Source organism: Lepisosteus platostomus, chromosome 9, assembly GCF_059453375.1.
Source record: "Lepisosteus platostomus isolate fLepPlt1 chromosome 9, fLepPlt1.hap1, whole genome shotgun sequence".
In the NCBI taxonomy this organism is placed as follows: Eukaryota; Metazoa; Chordata; class Actinopteri; order Semionotiformes; family Lepisosteidae; genus Lepisosteus; species Lepisosteus platostomus.
Window position 1 is genome coordinate 5,673,386 of NC_142619.1, and position 17,580 is coordinate 5,690,965.

Below are 17,580 nucleotides of genomic sequence, written 5' to 3' on the forward strand. Positions count from 1 at the left end.
TTAATCTTTAGCAGGACTGAAAATGAATTTGTAGTTATAAGAAGTTATCAGCCATTTTTTGCCCAAGAGATACTGCTTGTACCAAAGGCCTGCGCTGACATGTTTCTCAAACAACCACCCCTTCAAGACACTATGCTGGGAGCAGTTAATAGGCTGTACAGTTTGAGATAAGGTTTCGTGATCTATAATTTGAGATGAAATGAACAGAAACGTAATGCGAGTTTAAAATCAGTAGTCTGGAGTCTGACAAGAAATCGTGAGAAGAAAACTGTTAGAAAAATGTAATACTAGGGGCACAAATTCAATGTTAAGTAAACAGTAGTCTGCAAAGGCCATAATGGCCATAATTGCTGAATAGGTTGATAAAAGAAGCATTAGGAAGATGATTTTTTTATAGCTTAAACCATATAATGCATTATACGGCATTAAAAATTATAAAAGGAAAACTGAACATGAACAAATCCAACACATACAGTCTCTGTAGATTCAGGGAGAGTGTTGAGTTTACACAGTACCAGGTTGTGCTAGGAGTTTTCCTATTTAGTTCAATTCTAAAGGTAGTTGTGAGAGTTCCCAGACCACAGGATGAAAATCACAGGTCTTGTGGATCACTAGACGATGGACTGTAAAGTGTCACATGTAAAGCTAATTAAAAGAGTAGGGACATACTCTAATGCTCCGGTAGGGCACTATACAGAGAATGATTTTAAAAAGCCTTGTACGAACACTACAACCTTATACTCCGCTGTGATTAGTCAATATGGACCATATTCTCAAATGGACACAGTGCATATAAAATAACTCCAACACAAAAACAGTGTTGAATGCCACACAAACCTCAAAGCAAAGCATTTTATAGCTATAATGAGAATTTGTTATTGCTACATTTCAACAGTAAAACAGACACAGTAGTGCACATTGTGGTTCCTTAGAAGATGACTTTCAATTAAAAATGTCAAACTTAAATGCTTCCCCAACTTGCAATCCTTAAATGTGCAAATTCATGTACTTCCCCATTGCTTTTGGCAACACCAGCTTTTCACTCATTAGGGCACTGACTTGTTCAAAGCGTAAAACTGAGGTCCTGACTCTCTGTGGTCATTAAAAATCCCAGGGCGTTTCTCGAAAAGAGTAGGGGTGTAACCCCGGCGTCCTGGCCAAATTTCCCATTGGCCCTTACCAATCATGGCCTCCTAATAATCCCCATCTATGAATTGGCTTCATTACTCTGTTCTCCTCCCCACTGATAGTTGACGTATGGTGAGCGTTCTGGCTCACTATGGCTGCCATCACATCATCCAGGTGGGGCTACACACTGGTGGTGGGGGAGGGGAGTCCCCATTACCTGTAAAGCGCTTTGAGTGGAGTGTCCAGAAAAGCGCTATATAAGTGTAAGCAATTATTAATTATTATTATAAAGCAGGTACCCAAACCAATTAATTATTTCAAAGGCAAAATTACTTCACCCTCAGGACCAACATGAACACAATCACAAAACTACTTGGACCTGTGGTTTGCAAATACATGTTAAAATCTCTTGGCTGAGTAATGATTCAATATATATACACATGATACCAGCGTTAAAAACAAAATCACATTTTTAAGACAAATTTGAGTTATTTTCATGCTTTATGCTCTTTCATAACAGGAAATCTATCCTGGCAACAAGGTTACAGATACACTGTGACATAATAAAAGACTAGATCTTTAATTGCTTACATTTTAATTTTTTTTATTCTCACAATTAAGCACCTTAATTCCCTATGATTAAGACCCAGAGGCATGACCTAACAGATAGTTCTCTTGCATGGCTGCTTTCATTAAATTACTGGCACTGGTAAATTAAAAAAAATGCTTTGGTTTCATCCCAAAGACTGAGAACACTGAGAGAAAATGTTTAAACAACCTGTTTCACATTACTTCCCTTTCTGTACTTACAATAACTTGGTATCTGCAGTTAAAATTTTAAATACAAAAAAGCAGCAAGTTAAAACCTGGTTGGTAGCACATACTGTACTAATGTAGCTTTCACATACTAATCAAATAGTATCGCTACAAAACCTAATGAAAATGCACAAAAATAAATATTCATTACAAAACTGTCTTTCTTTTATGTTACAACAAACCTTCATAACATTATATTGGGAGCAGTTATTATGATGATTGCATGCCAGCAGGTTTACTGGCAATTCAATCTTAGAACTTTTGTGTAGATACAGTATATACACATCATAGAGTTTTCCGGAAAACATTTTGAAGTTAAAAAAATACTTAAAAATTGGTTTCTCATGTTAAAAGTGTCCAACTTAGGCATATCTTAGGTTGAAAAGGCTGTTCACAGATAATTAAACAGGATACACACAAGAGACACCATTTGACATGTTTCATTTACCTGAAAAGGTTAGTTTTTGGACAAAGTTAGTCTATTAATGAACATAACATGGCTGTTTCAGCAAATGTTAAACACAGGAACACATTCTAAAATACCTTGGAAATTCTGCTTAGATCACTGTTTAGGGTTTATATAAATTTGCAGTGTGAAGACTTCAGACCTGCACAAGTGTGTTCAGAGAAAATTGATTTTTTTAAATGTGGCCCAGACCCACCAAAATCAAAGTACTGGTATGGTCTGAAAAAACACATCTATTCTGATTCTGAGATTGGTTCTCAGCTTAAACAGACGCAGGGTAGCATCATCATCCAATTTGGGAATCGGCACACTTTCGCAGTTTCTTTTTGGGCTGTGAAGGCTCGTTCTCTCCCTCTCTGGCCACTCCTTCGACTTTCGGTTCGGGAAACTTCCGTTCCGGATACAGGATCCTCAGGCGTTCCTCAAAAAACTTTTGCAAGGTCTTGCCAGCCGCAGCAACTTCAGAGTCTGGCTACAAGGCGCGTAGAGGAGTGAAGAAAGGGGAGAGTGCAGGTCAGACAAATCAAAACCGCCCATATTACTGTGCAACTCCCTGCAGACCTCAAAAGAAAGGTTAAATGTTACACACAGTTGCAGTAATTTGAGAAAAGAGACAAAACATATCCGTGCTAGGAATACAAGATGTCAGGGACTTCTGGGAATATGCTCCCCTCGAGGTTTCGCTAAAATGGTAAGAAAACATAAATTTTTCACCTTGCAAAATGCTTTTTTTTATTTCAACACACAATACAGGACTGAAATGATCGACTTAGATCATTATTTTATTTCTATCACTCGCTTTTGCCTTTATGGTAGATTACACTATTTTAAAAGGAAAAATAAATCATACTAAATCTTTAACATTTAAATGTAACCCACTTGTAAAATGTTTCTTACAACAGAAAGGTAAAGCACTGATCTTAACTTATGTGAAAAAATTAGTGGTAAAACAGCAAACTTTATACCCATTAAAATGATCAAGATTCTTGGTCTCTGTTTTCAACACAACACCTGACATTGGAAAAAGAAGACTAATAAAGACAATAGACTTTATGATGAATTTCTAAGCTTTAATATTGATTTTAACAATTGGAAACCTATTGGGTTCACAGGTACATTGAGATTCTGTCGTACCTCATTAAACTCTGCACAGTTCAGGAAGATAAGCCTGATGTCTGCAACAAATTCTTCTGGGTCGCTGTAACACTGTTTTTGTGCCTGAAGTTTCTCCTTCACAAGGGACAGATCCATTGGCGTCTTGATAATTGTGTAGTAGTCTGGCACAATCTAAACAAGAAAGGCAGGTCACTTTTTATAAAATATTGACATCAATGACGAACCAACGGAAAAAAAAATGGAAACAGCGATGTTAAAGAGACTTAATAGGGCACAGTGCCACCAAATGGCTGTAGATGTCTCTAAGATTGTCCTGCAAATTCTTTCACAAGAAATCAGTTGATATATGGCAGTTTAATGGAGAAGGAAAACACTATGATAAGGCAATATTATAATATCCCAGCGCTCAACTGGGTTCAGATCTGGTGACCAAACAAGTGTCAAGCTCATCAAATCACGGGGCGACCACATGGGCTGTCTGGATGGAGGTACTGTCATCATGGCAGACAGCCCTCCTAGCAGCATGGGTTGAAGGTGATCAATGAGCACCATTAAGTAGCGTTAGGCATTGACCAGGTCTCCTAAGGAAATGAGTGCTTTCAATCTATGCCAAGAAAATCCATTTCGCAGTATTACAGAACCACCAGAACCCTTTACTGCTGGAACCATGCACTTCGGTGTGGCTTTTAGAGGTTGGCACTGTATGTGCACACTTCTGTTTGTCCAGAACATGGCGAAGGATAATTTATATGACTGTATATTACGCTTCTCCTCTGTTAAAGACTCCTATGTGCTCCTTTGGGATCTCTTTCTTCTCCATGATTACTTACGGATGGTGGGACAGGCTCTTGGAAGTCGGCGCTCTGTTCGTGACAGTAGAGGTAAAGTAAAAGTCTTTCACATTTCTAGAAAAGTCGAGGAAAAAAAAATGTACCACGCATTACAAACATTCTGCAGCTTCTCGCGTGATGCAAACGGGAAAAAACAGTCATTTCGGTCTGGAGGATGACCTATATAATAGTCCAGTGGATACTGCTAGATATTTGTTGTTTTGAGAAGCATCAGCCCAAGTATACCTACTTGATATACTTAGTGTATATATACATTCCTACTGGCATACCCACCAGCTAATTGCTTGAACTTTTTCAGTCTAAGTAGGGCCAATATTATTTCTCACCATCATACCCACAAACTTACTTTGGAACAGAAGACACAGATGAGACGCATGTAAAAAACATAGTGCAGCATTGGTATAATTCTTAACAATGTCATTTACAGTGTTGTTCTCTTTGTTATTAATGTCAACAAATAAAACATGCCCACAAAAAATATTGAGGGAACATATTAGAATAGACTACATTTTCACGTGTGAGGTATATTGGTAAATTTGTATTATAAAAGGGTTGATGTGAAATGTCATCTGCATTTAAAACAGTATTATCTGTTTCCCAAAATAAAAAAAATTAAACAAAGGACCACTAATTAAAAAAATTCTAAACCTTCCTAGGGTCTAGGATTAAGAGTTTTAGTTATTTTATGAGTGTGTATAGATTTGATACAGGTATGTCTTAAAAGGACGATTAAGCTTGCATACCCTTTTGTCCAAAGGAGGTAGTCTCCTGGATGATTCCTTATCCTTGGCTCCTGTGGGTTCAACGGCGCTGTCGCAGTCATACTCCAGCTCTGGCTTGGACAGGTCACGACAAAATGTGCAAAACCACTCTCCGCTTCGGAAAAAGAAAAGCCACAAAGATGAACACATGTCCATGTGCCACTGTCCTCAACTTTCACATTTACCAGTGAATCATTTAAGCCAAATTGAAGCACAATACTTCAACTTCAAGTACAATAACCTCACATCTACAACTTCTGCCATTCCTGAATTCTATACACTATGTGCTGTGTTTTTTTTTGGCAATTTGTATTGGAGTCCTACCATACGGGTGACTCCACCTAAATAAATGCATTTGCTTTCCACCTGGGACAATACTGCACACTTCTCGTTGCTTCATATCATAAATGCTATGTCTTTAAAACAAATACACATTAAAATAATAAAAATTAATAATTGCTTCCACTTATATATTGCTTCCCTCCACCACCACCAATGTGCAGCATTCACCTGGATGATGCGACTGCAGCCATAGTGTGCCAGAACGCTCACCACACATCAGCTATCAGTGGGGAGGAGAGCAGAGGGATGAAGCCAATGCATAGATGGGGATTATTAGGAGGCCATGATTGGTAAGGGCCAATGGGAAATTTGGCTAGGATGCCAGGGTTACACCCCTACTCGAGAAGCGCCCTGGGATTTTTAATGACCACAGAGAGTCAGGACCTCGGTTTTACGTCTCATCTGAAGGACGGCGCCTGTTTACAGTATAGTGTCCCCATCGCTATACTGGGGCATTAGGACTCACATGGACCGCAGGGTAGATGCCCCCTGCTGGCCCCACTAACTCCTCTTCCAGCAGCAACCTTAGTTTTCCCAGGAGGTCTCCCATCCAGGTACTGACCAGGCTCACACCTGCTGAGCTCCAGTGGGGCTGCCAGTTGTGAGTTGCAGGGTGATATGGCTACGCCACCCCCCCGCACTCTTGAGGAAAGAAAAAAACAGTCTTTCACCCCTCCATGGTGGTTTTCGAAACAACTGTGCTTTTCAGTACCTTGGAAAGGCGAGGAGAGGGGGCACGTGGCAGGCGAGGTGAAAGACTTTGGGACACTTCTCGCAACAGAGCAGCTCCCCCCCGTTCTGACACACGGCGCACCAGTCCTCGTTGGGGTCCTCCTCGGCGCCTCCCGTCTTCCCGGCGGAGGAGGGACTCCAGCACGACAGCCGCTCCTCCACCGCCTTGGCTTGGTCCTCCGTACTGTCCGGGACATTGGTCCTCACGCGCGATTGGCCCTGAGAGCCAAAGGCAGAGCAGAGAATTGTGAGAGTTGAGAAGCTGAGGACATCCCAGGACCCTTTATCTGTGCCTTTCATCAAATTTTCTTTAATGTAATGCGAACGTCTAAAAATGTGAAAGGAAGCTTCTATCACACAGCTTTTCAATACTGCACTGTCACTTCTTCTACAGTTTCATTAGTCATTTGCAAGTAGCGGAGCTCCAGGTGAAAGTTCACATGAACAGCTGGAAAATTTAGAGTGTTGCTGGACTGCCTACAAAGGCTACAAGCACAAAACACAAAAGGACAATACTGCATGTGAACAATACTGTCATACGCTGTCAGATTCAATACTGAGTCTTGTTTCTTACTAATTCTTTGTGCTCTGCTGCCTTCTGGTCCTGTTATAAATTTCACAGATTATATGAAATGCTGGCATGTTGGTGCAGTAGTCAGCATTGCTGCCTTGCAGCTTTGGGGCCCTGGGTTCAATCCCTGGGGTGCTGTCTGTGTGGAGTTTGCATGTTTTCTCAGGATGTAGGTTCTCTCAGTGAGCCAGGATAGGCTCTGGCTCTCCTGCAATTATGAATTGCATAAAGTGTTTAGAAAATGGAAAGCTGAATCATAATTTGATTTCTCTGAACGAGCAACAGCTATAATGAATGCGCACAACATTTTGCTTTCAGTTCCTCATAAAAGATTAATTTTCAAACTACAGGCAGTAGGTATTTAGGGACGTTTGGATTAAGAGTTGGCCAATAAATAAAAAACGGAGTACAGTGAGAGTAAACTGTACTTACTGTTTTAGATCAGTATCATACTAATTTAGATCAAATTTCTATATGGGTATGGTGAGTAATGTTTTCTCCTGTTTAATCAGGAGGAGTAGCAAACACTGTAGAATCAGCTAATGAAATTCAAAAAGACACATATCAAGACTGAGCCGACACATGGCAGATGATGTTCAGTGCAGACAGGTGCTGGTGAGTAAAAAAATCATCAAGCATAAATTCAAATTGGAAAAGAGTTAGAAGAGGCTTTTTGATAACACATCTTCCAGATAATGTGGGGAAAGCAATTATAAAGTGTAAGAAAATGTTATGATATGTAGTTAAAAGCGTTTAAAAATTGTACCATTAAGGTCTTTCTGTAAAATTAAGATGTATTCTTTAGGTCACCACATTAGAGAAAAGATATCGCTGCTCTGGCATCAGTGCAGAGAAGACCAGCCACATATTTTCCAGTGATAGAGGGAATTTGCTACACTGACAGGATGAAGAAATGTTTTTAGTCTCAAAAAGAAAATACCTCTAGTGGACCTAATATAGTATTCAGAAATCCATCCTTCCTCCATTTTCCAGACACTTCATTCAATTCAGCGTTGCGGGTGAGCTGGAGCCCATCCTGGTAATCAACAGGCACAAGGAAGGGTACACCCTGGGTGTGATGCCAGCGCAGGGCACATACTCACACCAGGGTCAATTCTCCCAGACACCAATTAAATTACCAGTAAGTCTTTGGGACTATGGGATGAAACCAGAAGGAAACTCAAGGAATCATGGCGAGAACATGCAAACTCCACACAGATAGCACCCAAGGTACAGAATCGAACCCAGGGCCTCGGTGCTGCGAGACAGCAATGCTGAAGAGCCACTATGCCACCTGTATTCAAAATGCTCAAAGGGATTTTTCTTTTAATTCCAGTCAAGCTAGTGCACTTCTACAGAATGAACACTAAACCACAAACCAGAGGACATGTGTACAGTAATTGTATTTAAGACCAAGAACAAGTTTTTGACCCAAAGGGTTGTGGGAGTAAGCTATACAGCCATGGTGTTGAAGCCAGTATCCTGCCTTCTTTCAAGAAACTGCTGAATGAGATACTTAAACCAATTATAGGAGAGTCACGATTATCTGACCTAAATGGGACCAACAGTGTATCGATTAATTGAAAATGTCGGATAATGCCGAAACTGAGTAGACAAATCATAGATTAATGAAAGTGCAGTATAAGTATGAAATCTGGTTTATTAATCTTCTGTAAATCAGAGCTTTCTCTTGAAGTATCGGACCTGTGCTAGGCATTCCCTTATCCCTTTGCTGCGTAAACCACAAGAACAAAGTTTCACTGACTTTTTCATCTTCACATTTCTTCATCGTTTTTCTGTCCTTCAATTGAGGCCCGATCAGAGCACCACTTTTCTATCTCATTTCTTTTCCTCTTCCAGTCACCAGCTGTATCTCGTCCCACACCGAATTCCGATGCAAGTTTATGCATGGACACGCTTTTGTCTAGTCTGGTCTTTTTGACGCTTCAAGCTTTTGTTCCATTGAAAAAACTACATTCTTTCTCTTCGCACTTGTCATGTTTCTCAAATAATAAAATTATATATACACGAGCGCAAACGAACAAGCGAAGCTACGTCAATGGCAGTATTTGACGCACTGAGAGACAAAGCAGCATGGGATTGGGCAAAATATTATGCTTGCGCATGCATACAGTGCATAGCATATATGTATATACCATGTTGATTGCTATGTCGGATAATCAAAGGTTGGATAATCGAGACTATACTGTACCTATCAAGTATTAAAGGAGTTAGAGGGCTACTCTTGTTTGTGACTGTTCTTATGCTCATCTTACCAAACTGAGGTCATCATCATCAGGCTCATCTTTGACAACGATAACAGGGTAGGGAGAAGTACTCTTCTTCTGCTTAAAGGAATCCTTATTTTGAGACTGTGAAGATTTACAGGATGACGACCTAGGCAGATGAACAACAAAAATCAGCAACAGCAACCAGCTTCTCTATTTATTCCTTTAGCTCCTGTCCAAAAGTTTATATTTGTGTGCGCCCAACTTCATGTTCAGCTTCACTTCTGAGAAAGTCAAGATCAGCTGAAGAGAATCAAGAGTCAAGAGAAGATCTTGAAAGAGAGGTAATAGTGAGCTAGTCAATCTTATTTAAGGTTATTGAATCAAGTGCATATGCCTTCACTTCCTCTCCTGGAAGCACACAGCATAAGTATGTACAAATAACAAAAAGGATTAATTTGAAACATTAAAAAAAAAAATTAATCCATCTGACAGTTCTTTAACCGTAATGGAGACGGCACACTACATTTGCCAATCGGCAAATACTTTTACTAATGGCACTACTTTTCAAATTAACCATGCCTTAATGGGTTTTACAAAAAAAAAAATTCAACCTGCCCTCAACATACGCCAGTTTAAAAAAAGCCAATTTTTAACTGACTGAGATAAACACAAAAGATAAGATCCCTTTATTAGCCATATACAATTTCTTGCATTAGGAATTTGTCTTTTTGCATACCCCAACTTGCTCTCCATGAGACACACAGGCACACAGATGGGGAGAGAGAAGCTTGGGGTCAGAGCACAGGGTCAGCCATTTATACGGCGCCCCTGGAGCAGTTGGGGGTTAAGGATCTTGCTCAGGAGCCCAACAGAGTAGGATTCTTCTGCCGGTCACGGGATTTGAACCGGCAACCTGCTAGCCACAGAGCCACCACTCCATTTGCTCAGTAGTGATGAAGGTTACACTTGTGTACTCTATAGCATGCTTCTGCCACATGGCCTTTATCTTTTTATTATGAGTTTAAACAGCCAATTATAAAGCCAGAGCAACAAATGCATCTCTGTGACAAAATGGCCTGTTTGCAGGAACCTATCAAGCTGAGAATACCAGACTAAAGCCCACCCAGATCCAGTGAAGCCACTCTTCAGATACCACTCTGTGTGAGGGTGACAAGTTAGTTCATAGCACAGGCCAAACTCTAGCCAGCAGTATTCCAGTAGTATTTGTAGTAAAGCACCGAACCTGTGGTTAGTACAAGCACAATTGAGCTCCTTTGCTTTTTAAAGGAAGAATAAGAGTGTTGTATCTCACCATGCGCTGATCTCACTGGAAGTGGCAGATGAGGGCATCAAGAAATTCAGTCTTTGTTGGTCTGTGAAGAAGAGAAAATAAGTTTACTTTCATATTACTTGTTATAGTATAGCATTAAAATATGCTTTGCTTTATAAACGGTCAACTTCTTAGTGAATTTAGGAACACAAGAACCCTACATTCATGTATGCTGGTATTATGCCCACTTCAGAAACATGGATATGCTTGTACTTTGCGTATGCCTCCGATTCACAGGAGAAACTTGACCAGAGAATGTATACAGTACATATGGCATTTGTTATAACCATGCATTACATTAAAAAAAAGTCCCTTCATACTCACTGTCCTTACTTTTCAAACCAATTTAGCAAACAGATAAAGATCACACTTGGACATTAACTGGTCCAGTACTTTGTACAGTGCCCACCCGAGTATTCAGTCTTACCATTTTTATCTGTGGATGACATTGGTAAGCTTTGAGAAGTGATGGTTTTAGGAACTGTTATTGGGCCATTCCTTTCTTTCCTGTTGTCCAGATATACAGCTTCCATCCTATTTAACTGAGAACAGAACACAACACTGTCCTAAACATTTTTTTTAATATAATGCTTATAAACAACAAGTTTGTTTTCGAAAACGATCAGGTATTTCGAATAATTTCAGAAAGCCATATCCAGTTCAGGTTGAAGGAGGAGAATGCAGTCATAAACCCTGACATACATTTGAAATAGAATAAGGGAATAAAAACTGAACACTAGCTCTCTCAACATAGGCCAGAATAGTACAATTCGTGTCTTGATATTTTAACTCGCTTTAGAACGAACATTTGAGAGAGATTTTTGGAGGGAAATGCAGGGTTTGTGAAACAAAAACTAGCCACATTAAGGAAGTAAATTCTATCCAAAAAGGACCTGTGTACTTTTAATTCAGATTTACCTTTACAATGAAAAGCTTTAAGACGTTACTGATTAAATCAGATCATACTGGGATTTTAGTCTGCGTTTTGATAAATCGCCACCAGAATAGATCTCTAGTTAAAGTAAAAATTAGTTAATGTGACTGACAGACGTGCTCAACTCCAAGCCTCACCTGTTGGAATGCTGAATACGCCGTGGGGCTGCTGGAACTGGGGTGGGGCAGGGGATTCCGAAGGGCATTCTGGGACTGCTGGGAGATTCCCTGTTTGACTGTAATGTTGGAGAAGTTTCCAGCACGTCTCTGATTTTGGACATTAATCGGGTGAGGAGGCTGCTTTAGAAAAAGAGAAATCACTTGACTTGGTGCCGAGAATCATGTACTGCTTGATGCCGACTTCTTCTGATCTATTTGAGCTAAATGGCTAGCACTTTATTTAGTAAGGAAACAAGATCTAAATTGCCTTGTTGTTAACGTACCCTTTGGTACAATGAAGGACTGTTCATTTACTGTATGTCTGTGACATATTTAAGATTTTTTTTTAATTACAAATAACCTAGGAAAAACAGGCATTTTAAGTGCTAAGTCATCAACAGAAGTTCCACAGACCGCCAAGTGACTCAGAGACTGAATGGGCTTGTGCCTGCCTTGTCATTCTTGCAGATATCCGTGAAGTGCAAATTTCAGAGGAATGTGTGTACGGCCTTTATATCTCCTGTACTAGTTGGGAATTTACATGTAAAAACAAAGACAAATCTGAAACCCTTCTCTTTGTGGCTCTTTATACTACAAACTCCTGTTGTTTGAACACATCTGAGGGCCATGTTGTCTTCTTAAATGATGATGATTCTATAACTGTAACTTCAACGCAAGGTATTCACCACTTTGGAAATGTCAAAATAGACGAGCAAACCTAACACATAGAGGAAAAACCTCTTGTAAAACATTACTGTCAGTATATGGAATCAGATGAATAATAGTTCAAGCATGGGTTTTTGGAGTTAAAGATTCTTATTATAAGCCCAGTGCCAGGCACTGTATAGTGGTAGTTTGTTCATTTAGTTGGACTGAGTTTCCATAAAGAACAAGTAAGTTCAGATGCACTTACTGTAAATACAAAGTTTTTGTGCTTCATTGGTTCACAATTATACAACAGCCTGCTGCATATGTTTTGTGCACACTGGAAGTCTTAACTGGTTACTTTCTATTAGGAATTAATTTTACATAAAAACATTCCTAGAGCACTTTCAACATATGCAGTTCTTCAAGAAAGATTGGAGCAAACAATGTTTCCTAAACAATTTTGGACAGAATTCTTGAACATCCTTTCAATCTTCTTACATTGTACTGGACTCATCCTATCAGTCTATGGAGCAAAATTTGAATTCGACACCTCAGACTAAACAATATCTTACAGCTGACAACACTGGGGAGGGGTGGCGACAATGAAACAGTTGTTTTCTTGGTCCTTTGGGTCAGTTAGCATTTCTTCTCCCAAGTCGCAATATAAACAGCTGGCCATTAAGGTCTGAAACATTACATTAATTTTCTTCATGGTATGTAAACAGCATGCAGTATGTCATTGCTTCTTAGTTGTAAAGCCTTTTTTTAAAGGGAGGAAAAGCCTGTTAGGAATTCAGTGCTGACTGTAGACCAAAGACTCCAGAGTTTATTGGAATACAGTCCAATAGGAGACTGTAAAAGCTCAAACACCTCAAAACAAGTCTCCTGGTTACATTATTTCCTGTCTGGGGAAAGCAGAGTTAAAAACACTCCCTTATCAAAGGACATCTCTGTCCTGTCTTTATTTATCTACTTATTATTATTATTCCTGCCCTTGAGAGCCATAGGGGTTGGACATTTTATTTTTTCCTATTACTTCAGCATTGAAACAAATGTCTTATTCATTTCCTCAGTCCTGGGGGTCTCCAAGTTCTTAACTTGTAAGACATCATTTATAAACCCCTTGATACTGTGGCTGTGCATGCCCCAGTATACTTGCATAACTCAATTTTGCAGCACTAATATCAAGCTACAGGCACAAGGAGGGATATATCCTGGATGAGATGCCAGTCCATTGCAGGACACACACACAAACACATACACACAACCAAGAAGCCAAATAACGTACCCACGTGTCTCTGGACTGTGGGGAGGGGGGAAACAGTGCACCAGGAGGAGACCCACGCAAACACAGGGATAACATGCCAACGCCATGCAGACAGCACCCAAGGTCCAGAATTGAACCCAGGGCCCCAGGGCGGTGAGACAGCAATGTTAACCACTGTGTCAGCATGCCACTCAGTTAGCTTCATTTGCAACTCAAATTACATGCCATTTGTATCTCCAATACAAGCCCTCCCAAAATTTGCTAAAACACTACTTTAAAACTTTTGACAAAAAATGTGGTGATATATGGTAAAATGTCAAGTTAAGCTTTTCATTTTGATTGGTTTTATGTGTCCACTGATTGCATAACTGCTGATGTGTGGTGTGCGTTCTGGCGCACTATGGCTGCCGTCGCATCATCCAGGTGGATGCTGCACATTGGTGGTGGTGGAGGGGAGTCCCCATCACCTGTAAAGCGCTTTGAGTGGAGTGTCCAGAAAAAGCGCTATATAAGTGTAAGCAATTATTATTATTATTATTATAACTGAGCGAGCAGGTAACAGATAAAATACACATTATCAACAAGCATAGTCACGACCAGTTACTTTACACAAAGGGCTTTTTCTGCAGTTATGAATGTCACTCTTTATCTAGCAAATTGTACTTTAGGAGAGAACTGAAGAGCAGCTGAACAAGGTGAATATATGCATGAACCCTGTCTGGCTCAGTTCAAAACTGTAAAAATTATTACAAATATATTACACCGACAGTCTGAATACAGTCAAAAGTTCAAGCTATCACCATAAACATATTTCCTTTCTCAACTTCAATCTTTTCTCTCAAATAAACTGGAGTGGATAAGTTTTCCCCGATACAGATAGAAGGACATTATTTAAAATGTTTAAAACTTGGCAAAAATGCTACATCTAGATCAAGTGCTAGTGGCCTCTTCAAAGAAGAAGAACACTCTGTGTATTTCTACGACATAACATCAGCAAACCACGAACAGCAGATGTATGTGCTTGAAGAGATTCCACTTATAACACTGTCATTTGTTATGACTGTGTAAAAGGGTCACTGCAATCGTAGACTCCAGGGGCTCGTGAATTAACAGAACTGGAAAACAAGAATTGGAACTGAAAACACATCTTCGGATTGATGTTCTTTTCTGCTCATGTCCCATGGTTATGGCAATGCATCTACTGTATAGTATAGACTGGGGAATATCTAGTCTATATCTCCTATGCTGGTAAGACAGTGAACAACACTGCAAAAATTATGCCCACTAGCCTTTTAGAGAGGAACAAATTCTGTTCATAACAAGAATCGCCTGAACACATGAGATAAGTTAGATATTGCCGATTCAATTGCGACTACTGAGGAGAATGTACACCTATCCAGCCCATTTTTTTAGGTTTCCATTCGTAATTACTTTTCACAATGTATGAGCGTCTGTTTTTCACTTGGAGGTGGAGTGTTACAATGTGTACAAAAAGGTTGATTCTTATTTATTCTAGAGTTGATTTCAGTCACAAAATGTGTTACTTGGGAAAGGGTGCTGTAGACCGTCTAGCAGGCACTGTATATTTTAAGTCCTGCTTGTGTCTAATATGTCTTAAGTTTTTGCACGGCTGCACAGGCTGAAAAGCAGTTATGCCCAAATCATAAGATACAAAAAAGACTAAAACAAAAGTACTTGCATGCAAGGTGTTCAAATACTATAATATGGAGGAACAGGACAGAAACCGTGGAGCATTTAAGACATTAAAAAAAATCTCAAATAACCTGCAATACTATCCATACTAACACCCCATTTTGCATTTAAGCCACTTTAAAAAAAATATATAACAGCAACAAATTAGTAGGGAGGATATAATTTCACATAGAGAGTGAAAGCTTGGAGGGCAAATAGATTGTGGTGCAATTAATTAGTCTTGGATCTTGGATCTGTCGACCTTTAAGAAAAACACTGGGCTTGAGTGATGTCTTCCTAATCTAATGCCTGCGAGCTGTGATCTATGATTTCTGTAGATCTTTGTGGCCTAAAAAGGGACAAGTAATTGCAGAAACAACTCACATGGGTGAGGAATCCAGGGTTCTGTGGGTTTGAAGTCGGGCTTGGAGGAACCAGACCTTGGGCGCCAAATCTTGGGCCCTGCTGGGACCCCACAGACGGGCTTTGAACTCGGGACCCCTGGACGCCCCCTTGAGGCTTGAGCACAGGGGGCTCGTGGATGTGCCACACCCAGCCTCTGGGCTGGCGCTGTCGGCCAGGGCGGTAAGACAAGCGCTCCACCTGCTTCTGGAGCTGAGCCAGGGTGTTTGGGGGCACAGCCGGGGCCGGCTGGGAGGAGGAGACGGAGGGGAAGCTGGGCGGAGACGCTCCTGGTTTCTGGGCAGCGGCATTCAGCGCGGCCTGGGCGTTCTGGAAGTTGCTCTGCTGCACGGCGGGGTCCGTATCGATCATGAGAGTTCCTGTGGGGGACCAGAAAGAAAACACCCGACTGGAGCCTCAGCACGCAGCATGTGCTTCTAGCCATGCCCTTTCAAAACCGCTTCTTGCGGTTCGGTGTGTCGGGGGAAAGGGGGGCCCTATCCCAGCAAGCCACGGGCGCGAGGCTGGGTACAAACCAGATGGGATGCCAAACCATCACAGGGCACACTCTCACAGCCGGGCCAGTTTTGCCAGAAGCCAATTAACGTACAAGTGTGTCTTTAGACTGTGGGATGAAACCAGAGCAACCGGAGGACACCCACACGAACAGGAGAGAACATGCAAACTCCACACAGACAGCACCCCAGGTCCGGAATTGAACCCAGGGCCCCTCGTGCTGCAAGGCAGTAACACTGACTACTCTGCCAGCATGACGACCACTGCATATACAGCACTTTTCTAATTAAAATAGTGGATAATGGCAAGATTTTTGTCCAAGCAATGCAATCAACTGAATATTGTAGGAGGCATTTGAATGAATTAAAACATAAACAGAAAGAATGAACTGATACAAAGCAGAGTGACAGGCATGAATAACAACTGCCTCTAATAATACTTGTGTATCTGTTTCTGGACTTGCTTTGTGCACATTTATGTTAATACTCCAACGCCACAACTTGTTTCATTCAACAAGGAGTTCCTTTATCCAAACTCAAAAGTGAAGAGATCCTTTTGAATTTTATCTGGGTCCAGTATTAAGAGGCTGACATCGTAGTGAATGTTTGTGGGAACCATTTTAAAAGTTCCCACAAAACTCACCAGATGATCCGATATAGTCAGATTCCAAACAGTTTAAGTGGAGTTAAACTTCCAAGGATATTTACTAATGCAGTATATACAGTATGTACATATTTAAAAGTGTATAACAGGTATATTGCTACCAGAAGTGAAATGTAAACTTTATAACAAGATCTTTAAGATTTATTTGAAAGCCATTCATATTTACTGATACAATGTATATTTGAATTTATTTTGAATCTTACCAAAATCGATATTTCTAGCCCAAGCAGCAAGACCGGACTGGAATCGGACAGAATTTTGGGGTATAAATGTCATCTCGCATTTGGCCCGCAGAAGGTTTTGGATTTGAAACAAAATCTGAAACAAAAGGAAAAACAACAAATGAATAGGTAGAACCTATGTGCTTTGTTAAGTATTCCTAAACCTATAAATGTGTCCTCCAAGGTACATTCATTCCTCCAATAGTTCCCAAGAATATAGTAGCAAATATTTGTGTACTTTAAGGAGCACTTAAAAAGTTGCTTTCTATAATTTTAGCTGTAGAATATGACTTTTAATAAATATAATTCATTTCAGGTTATTCTCAAAGTCCAGTTTTTCAAGGTTAAATACAAATACTTTTTGTACTTTTTGAGCTCTGTAGCCTATTACCAACTGGAGAAATTAGTTACATTAAGTTTCCTAATATGACTATTCTTGCGAAAAGTTGATAACGATACACACTCAGCCACAAGAAATATAATTTAAAAAGTCTCAGGAGTCAAGAATGAGAAGTTTCAAAGAAATATGGATTTATAAATTAAAACTGTTCATGAAGTTTCATGCTCTTATTGGTAAATTAAAAAACTAAATCTAGGTTCTTGAACTAGAAAAATTTGAGATGACAGGAACAACTTTATGTCCCAAATATGTGTGAGTACAGTATAAAACCTAGTCAGATTACTATCAACAAAATACATTAACAGATTTAAACAATATTGATACGTATGCAATAC

At 40.0% G+C, this 17,580-nt stretch overlaps 1 protein-coding gene across 2 annotated transcripts in view; it reads right to left on the bottom strand.

The window, feature by feature from the left end:
- Positions 1–1,610: 1,610 nt before the first annotated feature.
- The window catches only part of trim24 (tripartite motif containing 24), a 45,891-nt gene continuing 29,921 nt past the window's right edge, over positions 1,611–17,580 (bottom strand). Inside the window, exons 8-18 of one of the 2 annotated variants that reach the window (XM_088646655.1) lie at positions 16,828–16,942; positions 15,428–15,825; positions 11,416–11,574; positions 10,772–10,886; positions 10,327–10,387; positions 9,060–9,180; positions 6,193–6,431; positions 5,121–5,253; positions 4,357–4,431; positions 3,545–3,697; positions 1,611–2,882 (exon numbers count right to left, since the gene is read on the bottom strand). In XM_088646655.1, the coding sequence (XP_088502781.1) occupies positions 2,697–2,882; positions 3,545–3,697; positions 4,357–4,431; positions 5,121–5,253; positions 6,193–6,431; positions 9,060–9,180; positions 10,327–10,387; positions 10,772–10,886; positions 11,416–11,574; positions 15,428–15,825; positions 16,828–16,942 (1,755 nt within the window). In that variant the 3' untranslated portion in view covers positions 1,611–2,696. Of the gene's footprint in view, positions 2,883–3,544; positions 3,698–4,356; positions 4,432–5,120; positions 5,254–6,192; positions 6,432–9,059; positions 9,181–10,326; positions 10,388–10,771; positions 10,887–11,415; positions 11,578–15,427; positions 15,826–16,827; positions 16,943–17,580 lie in introns of both variants that reach the window. The other variant, XM_088646654.1, reaches the window with a different exon arrangement.